This window comes from Aspergillus costaricaensis, assembly GCF_003184835.1.
Source record: "Aspergillus costaricaensis CBS 115574 unplaced genomic scaffold BO79scaffold_23, whole genome shotgun sequence".
Taxonomy (NCBI): domain Eukaryota; kingdom Fungi; phylum Ascomycota; class Eurotiomycetes; order Eurotiales; family Aspergillaceae; genus Aspergillus; species Aspergillus costaricensis.
In genome coordinates, this window is record NW_020291823.1 from 564,427 (window position 1) to 572,675 (window position 8,249).

General features: G+C 47.0%; 2 protein-coding genes across 2 annotated transcripts; one reads left to right on the forward strand and one right to left on the reverse strand.

Moving 5' to 3' along the window:
- The first annotated feature begins 567 nt into the window (after window positions 1-567).
- BO79DRAFT_210072 (Iwr1 domain-containing protein) lies at window positions 568-2,835 on the forward strand. Its single transcript, XM_025682722.1, has 3 exons — window positions 568-687; window positions 822-2,174; window positions 2,246-2,835. The coding sequence occupies exons 1-3, from the start codon at window positions 621-623 to the stop codon at window positions 2,452-2,454; spliced, it is 1,629 nt and encodes a 542-aa protein (XP_025537863.1). The 5' UTR covers window positions 568-620; the 3' UTR covers window positions 2,455-2,835.
- Window positions 2,836-5,504: 2,669 nt separating this feature from the next.
- BO79DRAFT_34251 (uncharacterized protein) lies at window positions 5,505-6,589 on the reverse strand. Its single transcript, XM_025689102.1, has one exon. The coding sequence runs from the start codon at window positions 6,394-6,396 to the stop codon at window positions 5,686-5,688; it is 711 nt and encodes a 236-aa protein (XP_025537864.1). The 5' UTR covers window positions 6,397-6,589; the 3' UTR covers window positions 5,505-5,685.
- Between the last annotated feature and the right edge of the window lie 1,660 nt (window positions 6,590-8,249).

Consider the following 8,249-nt stretch of genomic DNA (forward strand, 5'->3'; position numbering starts at 1 on the left):
TCTTCATCTTCTTTTGCCTTTCTTTCTTGTCATTTCCATACTTTGATTCTGCTTTTTTTTGGCCATTTTGCCGTTTCTGATCTCCAGTTGGCTACGAAGGCGGGTGAGATTGCAGCCAGATCCTAAACCGGTTTCTGTGAGGTCTGTTGATGTCTCAGGCTGCTTATTTGCATATGTGATGCCATTCAACGGAACTAATCCCGAGCATAGAGCTCCCCTGTTGCATTTTGATTACGACAAGGGTTTATATAGCGGCGGAGGTAATTGATCCAGGATGATAATAGTGGATCCGCCAGCAAGGAACATAAGAAAGACGAGAAGAAGAGTGCTCAGTGCATAAGAAATGACAGACATGTGGTCACAATATCAAAATACTCTCAATAGAACTGTAGTACTAGATTGTACGGAATAGCAGCTACCGCATTGGGTAATGCGTCAACACTGCGATCACGTGAGCATATACCCGCTCGGTCGCGCTAGGCCGGATGAAGATGTACCATGGAACCAAACGAAGCCGCTGCGATCACCATCATTTCATTTCACCACCACCTCGAGGTCCTTCATCACCACCGTTCTTTGACGACACGGTAAAGGCCGCTTCACACCTCTATTGAAGCACAATGTCTTTGCCTCCAGAACAAATTAATATCAAGCGTCGCAGAGAAGAGGAGCCGGTCGAGACGTTATGTAAGACTCCCTTGATTCGTTGCATGAGCGGCCCTTCTTTTAGTGACGAGGCCCCTCAACTGCAGAATATCACTAGCAGTTCCCGTCTGCCTTTGATCATTTTACCAAGTTGCCAACGCTAACGCAATTTCCAGACATTCAGTCAGAGCTGCATCAGACTAAGCGTCGATTCACGGACTTTGTTTTCCAAAGAGTTCAGATCAGTGGCAATAGCCATGAAGACAGCTCGTCTAGCCCCTCTTCTTTCTCAGCAGCGCGGAGAAAAGTGCTTACTCCGCGGTCGGTGAGCAACACCGTCTATCCAACTACTGGGGGCGTGACCAACCGCGTTGCTGGTGCAGGAGCAACTGTCCCCTTGGTAAGAGCCACGTCTCCTGGGGCAGAGTTCCGCGAGGAACGTCGCCTGGCGAACGCTCGGAAAGAAAATGAGGAGAAATTGAGAAAAGCCTTGCTTTCAACGCCTACAGAAAGCCAGCCGGGAACCCCATCTGCTGTTCCAGCTTCTAATGGAATCGATGCCGCTAGAAAGGTAGCGTCATCTGCATCCAGTGAGAGAGGAAGCCTGGCTTCCTCGCCGGGACGGACGCAATCTCTACGCCGATTCCAGATATCTAGATCCACTACGCCAATGAGCCCGCTCCGTAGCACAGGCGGTGGTGTCCAGAAACGCAAAGATGGCGCGGTCGCGGTGCTAGTAGAGAAACTGAGGCGCACGCCGCATTCGAGACAAGCGTCGATGGTTGCTGATGCTGCTGCTCAGGTGGATGAACAGGCAAGCATGACGGTTGCGAGCGCTCTGGCCTCCGAGCCCGAACGGCCGAGGAAGCGGCCGGTGGTGAACCAGGCGGAGAAGAAATGGAGAGAGGAGCGTAAGAGCGCGATCTCGGCTGCGAAGCAGCATATCTCACAGGTGCTGGACAGAGAAGCTGAGGCTGCCCATCAGAGTAATTGGGAGAATGAGTCGGAACGATTGGCAAGGGAACTGGAGAAAGTGGCTCTGGAGCTGGACTCAGAAATGGATGTGACGGCCACCGAAACAGACTACACGCAGCGATCGGGGTCGCAGTTTTCGAGACCGTCTCGGCCTCATTCGGTGATGCCCAAGCCTCCGTTGAAATTCCAACCGCGCACGCCCAATAAGCATCGTGCGGGAGCCTCGGACGCACAAGTGATGCAAGGGCCAGTCGAGAAAGTTGAAGAGGCGGCGAACACTCTGTCCGCGGGGCCTGAAGAGGACGAGAGCGACGGGGAGTACGTCTACGACACGTACATACGGAAGCCACTTCCAGACACTGGACTACTTACGGACCCATTAGTTGGTTTGGATGCGGACCAAGAGGCTTGGTTGCGGCAGCATGGCATTGATGCGAATCGCCAAGACATTGGAGTTATCGTCATCACGCAGGAGGATGAGGAGTACTGGGAGAACTTTATCGAAGACGATGAGGACGAGGAACGGTGGGATAGCGAGGATGCAGATTCGAACGGTAAGCAGTCGATCGCAATTTTGGCAGGACCTTCTGCAGACAAGGCTAACACCACGGGTGATCCCGGGCAGCTGAAAATAATCCCGCAAATGACTATCCAGATGAGGAATTGTCGTGGGATGATGAAGAGGATGATCCAACGGCTATCTACAACAAATACCGGGCGTACGCTCGGTCTGATGACGAGGAGTTCGACTTTGACGACTCAGCCAGTGAGGGGCGCCATCGTAGTGGATTCGGGTTTCGGTTGCACGTGGATTCAGACGACGAGAGCTGGTGATCGGAGGGATTACGGTGACACACGCACACAGAGGGCGACACGCACAAGCCATCAATCAGGAAGCAAGTGAGCAGGGAATGGGGGCATGGCTGACCGAACAACGAGGCAGCGACACTAGCTCGGGTGGCTGCGTCTGCAGAACTCACGCCTTGTTTGGGTTGAGGAATTCATCGTATGTATGGTACTTTTAAAGCCATGTTTATTGCTGGCAATCGACGAGGACGACGAGCTCCTCGATGAGGCTGGGCTCGAATCGACTCGACCCGACTGACCTCTTTTGCCGTCCATGAAGTCATCGACGTAGGGCCCTGATTCACCGCAAGATCAGCAGCCGTCATGCCTCTGCAGAAATAATCTGCATCCGCATCGCTGCTGCAGGATGAGCTGGGCCGCGACGACAGGACTAGGCCGTAAGCCAAGTCGACCGATGTCTCCGGCCAGTAAGGACCGTTTCAGAATTGCAGTGGTGTATTCTTCCTTCCTTCTCTCCTTTCCCTTTCCTTCCCTTCCTCCGGGGAGAAAAATGATCGATCCTTCAGCATCTCGGTTTCCCTTTTCCCCCCCTCCCATTCCCAACGAAGTAAGAACCACGAGAGCAGCAGATTAAGCTGATCTCACCACCACCACCCCTCCTCCTTCAGTTTTACTACTTCTAAACCCCCCACGACCCTTAACACACAGACTCCAAAATAAGATTCTAACGGACCGAAGTAATGCGGGGTCCAAATCCTTCAAACACTCCTCAAGCCGATATCATTCGCCCTGTCATCTGATAATACGATAGATAGAACCTTCTAACTTTTCACTGAACAATCGTATTATACGGGAGTACTAGTCATGCTCATCTTTCGGGATTGGAATTAGAAGCGAAGAAGAATAGAAGAAAAATAAATTAAAATAATTAATAATATCACGAAAAGACTAAAAATAAGAAAAAAAGAAACGTTGAAAAACCTAGTAAGACATACATGCACAACCAAAACAAGCCAACCACTCATCCACGCCCAACACCTCCATCTTGTCCAACCCACCTGATCGATTCCTCTTTTCCTTCCCTCCTTTATACAGCTGTAAGCATGTAAGTAAGTATGTAAGTATGTATGTATATACGTATGATGTATTGTGTGTACTATTCTACATGCCGAGAATTCCATCCATGGCCTGTGCATCCACATCATGCAGTAAGTAATCCTCATTATCTGCAACAAAAATCCTTCCATCCACCCCACCCATCCGCCTAAATGAATAACCATTTGTAGGTTTTATGTATGTGCGTGAGTGATAGGTTAAGTTAGACCAGGTCAGGTTACACCTCTCTTTTCCATTTCCTATTCCTATTTTCTTTCCTGCTTTGCATTTGGGTTTGACCTTTCATGTACGTTCGGGATCTGAACAATCCTTCGATCAGCATAATTTCGTCTGCAGACTAGACTAGAATTTTCTTTTCCCACGCGTCGTTCTCTTTTCGTCTACTTGGGTCTGTCTACCTGTCATGTCTCGGATTGTAAGTAAGTATTAATTCTGGGTTGGTGAGGTGAGGGGGATCGGCGATTGGTTGGTTCCATTTCTTTCTTTTCTATCTTTCTTTAGATTCTTCTCTCTCGTATTGTCTAGATTGGGGTGTGTGTATGTATACTATGCTTGGAGTATTAGTATTACGGTGTATAATATCGAAAACAGATAGGAAGAATTGAACTTGGCTGGTTAGTACGTGGGATATGTATACATAGAACCCTATTAGCTAGGCATTTAGTATATTATATACTGTCATGAGATAAACATGTGAACGTTAGCTATCTATCTAGCTATCATCCCAGTTCTGTCAACCCATATAAGATCAACCATATAAGCGAGGATAGTCCTATAGTGAAACCCCCACTATGTGGCTATGGTGGAGACCAAAGCTCCTCTGTTATTTTTGACTATAGATTGGGTAGCTTGGGGTTGTAGTGATGCTAGTCATACTAACATTGTAGTGCATATATTACTATAATACTCTTGGATATTAATTCCACATGGTACTTGTTTGTCTATACTCGCATACGTAGGTAGAGGGTAAAGTATTCCTACCACAATGGCTTAATGCGCTATTTTAAAGATAATCTCAACTACTACCATTTCACTTATACGTATGACAGATTGTCAAATGCCCAGCCAGGTACAGAGGAAATAAGTAGATAAATCAGATAGACACTCCATCACTCTACAACTTGTGTATTATTCCGTCTCCCAATCTCACTGATATATTCATCAAGGTATACTCAGGTATAACATTATACTTATTTCGCTACACTGATAGTCAGCATTTATGTCAATACTTCAAAGCATTTACACCCACGTATCCCCAATAAACCTCTCTCAGACAAAAGTAGACATACGGTTCTACCCTTGAGTATAGAAGATGGTCTAAACCACTGTCATTCCATTTGGACATGGCGTATGGAGTTGACTTACACTACAACTAAGTCTTCTAGTTGCAGCATACTTCACTATCTGTAACCATCATACACACTATACATAAAATACCGTATCTAACACACTCACCCCCGTATCCATACGTACCACTCACTACCTCTCGGCCATCGGACATAAGTGCCAAAAGAGTCTATGACAACAGAGTGGGCAGGCTTCCTTACAGTATGGCCTGATTCGCGGTTGGGAAATCCCATGGTGTAATTATTCGCGCATTCATTCATGCGTTCCTCTACGCTTGTTCCTTACAACACAGATTGATAGAAAGAATAATTCGGTTATATTGATGATTGTCCATAGTCCCAGTAGTTGTTATTTCCGTAGCCAACCCTTTCAAAGGTGTTAACAAAAAAGTGATGAGAACCAACCCACCCTTAGCCATGTGTGTAAGATGCATGTATGCAAGCAAAGATCAGATAGCCTCCCAAGTAGTAGTAGTAGTAATAGTAACATAACATGCTGAATTGTGCCGACGTAATGAGCGAAATGAAATTTGACAAAAGAAATAAAGAGAATTGAGGATAGAAAGAGGATAGGATAGGAGAAGAAGGGGGAAATCGAGGAATTAAACAGAGAGGTATCTTCAGACGGCCGTGAGTTGTATCAGAGAATTTCCAGATAAAATAATAGAAAAATGAAAACAATCTTCAAAGACATCAAAATTGTCGAGTCGGATGGTCATTAGGAAAGAGTGAGGAAGTGGAGGTGTGTGAAGGAGGGTCTTTTTTCTCCTCTTCTTTTCTTTTTTTATTTTCACCTTCACCTGGGTATGCGTCTTCTGAGAACTTCCTCTTTCGACTCACGCATCCATGGATACCATATCCCCACCCAGTCAACCACACCGAATCGCGGGGCCCCCGATTCAGCGGCAAGACCCGCTCCCTCACGAAGAAAGTCACCGTCACGGAGACGCCGTTGCTCTCGCAAGGTTGGGCACTTCTTTTCTTTGATGAAGCGATAGAATTTGCATTGGATACCCTGGAAGCCCCGGCGCTGCCGGCTAGGGAATTGTTGGTTGAAGCTTTCACGTACTTCTTTCCACTCTTGGCAGAGGTCCACGCGGTGGTACCAGATGAAGTACATTTCCTCTTCCTCGTACTTCGGTCGAGGAGGTCGACGTCGCTCTGGAGCATTGCTGGAGCTGCTGGAAACCGAGTCATATCGCTCTCGCGAGTATGCGCCAGGCGATGACTCGGCCGATCGAGGTCGATAAGGAAGAAATGCTGCGTCCTGGGATGATGCAGAACTCTCTGCGTAGGGGTGGTGGCCATCTGAGTAGGGGGAATAAAAGTATTGGTTGGGACTGGGAGGATATAGAGGCGACAGTTGTGGTCCTGGGTGGCTGTAATGCATCCGAGAGCTCGTACTTTCTCTCTCTGATGATGGATTTAATAGAGAATCAATGGCCATGCGGCTTTGACGAGAAGCCGGCATGTAGTTTGCCTGTGGCCGCTCGTGAAGAGTCTCCATGGTAAATGTGTAATAACAGCGATGATAATAATAGACGCTTTAGTGGTGTGTTTTTTTTTTTTTTTTTTTTCTCCTTGGGAAGAGAAGATGATGTTCCAGTGGTAAGAGGGTGGAGGAAGTAGTGCGGAGACAAAAATAGTTGTTCCAGTGAAGGGAAGGAACAACCGCCAAAGGAGACCAAGTATATTTGACGAAGATGCAAGTAACGATGACTTCTCGCCCACAGTGAATCTGTTGGACTAACCAGAGGAGGCCAGCACCAAAGGGGGGTGGGTGGGGAGGAGTTTAAAAGAAATAAGAAATTTGGAAAATAGTAAGAGATTAAGAAGAAAAAAAAGGGAAGGAGTAAAAAATAAGAAATAAAAAAACAAATCAAAAATGTGACAGATGTTGGGTGTGTCTCTTTCAGCAAAGGCCGAAGGCGCTTCTACACAGTTGCACTACCTTACAACTGGTGTGTGCCTTGGTGAAAGAGAAAGGGAGCAAGAGGAGGACGAGGAGGAAAAAAAAAACAAAAAATCTTGGGAGAGACAGAGGAAGTGACGTGGATAGGGTAGAAGGAGGAATGAGAAGCTTTGTTGAACCGATTAATTTCCCAGGACAAGCCAGTCCTTAAAGCATCGCCAACGCCGCACGAGACTCCCGGTTGGACTTTTAGTGAGGGCAATGGTGGCCAAGGGTCCCTGTTAGTTCTTCTTAACCCATGCAGCGTACCAAACCTCTGGGACTGCCTGGCCTGTAATAGAGGCCGAAGTGACTGCGCCCCCTGTCCGGTCGTGGGGAGAGTCACTCCTACGGCGGGTACACGACGGTGACCGGCGTGATGTGTAGCGCCTGCGCCAGCAGGGAGCTGCGAGGGTAGTATATTGGTTGGAAATGAGGAGAAAGCCTTGTAGGAGGGGAGGGCTGTTCGTCCACTGGTGGCAGTGGTAGTAGTAGTCTCCTGTTGTTGTTGCTGGGGTTTATTCTCGCGTCTGTTCCTTCAACCCTAGTCCATCTGCAAGCATGTCCTCACTCGCGGTGGCTGTAAAATAGTATACCGGTATTTATTTCGGCCGGTGATCCAGATGAACAAAATAGATAGCAGTGAATAGTAATAAGATAGGAACCAAAATGGAAAAGATTCAAAAAACAATAGCAGCAACCAGGCCTTATATGCAAGGATATAGTATCGTCTGGAAACCCGTCAAGCACCAGAAGGATTCGCCACTTATTTTCAACGCCAGATGGATCCTCAGCATTCAGAATGATGAACTGCAGGAGAGGATGAGCGAGGATAAAAAGAAAACGACTGGATGAAAGAATGGCATCCGATGGATTGGATGGTTCAACAAGTGGAGATCGCGACAGGGTCACGTTGGCAGACCGACGACGTGCAGGGCCAGACTGGACGCTTGAGGGAGGTTAGTTTAGAGAGGGTCACCGTTGGATCGGGTAATTAATCGGGGCTTGCTGTAATTTATGATCTGGTTCGGATTTTCCTATGATTTTCCTTATTTTTATTCGGGCTTCTTATTTTCTTTTCTTTTCTTTTCTTTTTTATTTCCTTCCATTTTTTTAAATTCTCTGGTTTTATTTTTATCTATTTCTTCCTGATGTAGTTTTCATTCCTAGTTTATTTCGAATCTGGGTTCCAGCTCCACTCTCTTTCTCCTTCGTCTTTTTCTTTACCCCTCAGATTCCGGCTTGGCCAGTTCGTGCACTGTGCAGATTAGATATCAGAAAAGTCAATGTGGAATGAGGCCGTAATGAAGAATCCACAATCAAGCGAAAGCGTAAATAAAAGTTTTTTTCTTCTCTGAAAAAGAAAAAAAAGTGTGACGAAGGGAAAAGTGACGGAAGGAAGGAAGGGC

What these genes read in the sequence shown, in the direction of transcription:
- BO79DRAFT_210072 (XM_025682722.1), top strand. Translation starts at nt 621, where the DNA reads ATGTCTTTGCCTCCAGAACAAATTAATATCAAGCGTCGCAGAGAAGAG. An exon ending in GGAGCCGGTCGAGACGTTAT is followed by an intron (nt 688 to 821) that starts GTAAGACTCCCT and finishes CGCAATTTCCAG; the next exon opens with ACATTCAGTCAGAGCTGCAT. An exon ending in CGAGGATGCAGATTCGAACG is followed by an intron (nt 2,175 to 2,245) that starts GTAAGCAGTCGA and finishes GATCCCGGGCAG; the next exon opens with CTGAAAATAATCCCGCAAAT.
- BO79DRAFT_34251 (XM_025689102.1), bottom strand. Translation starts at nt 6,396, where the DNA reads ATGGAGACTCTTCACGAGCGGCCACAGGCAAACTACATGCCGGCTTCT.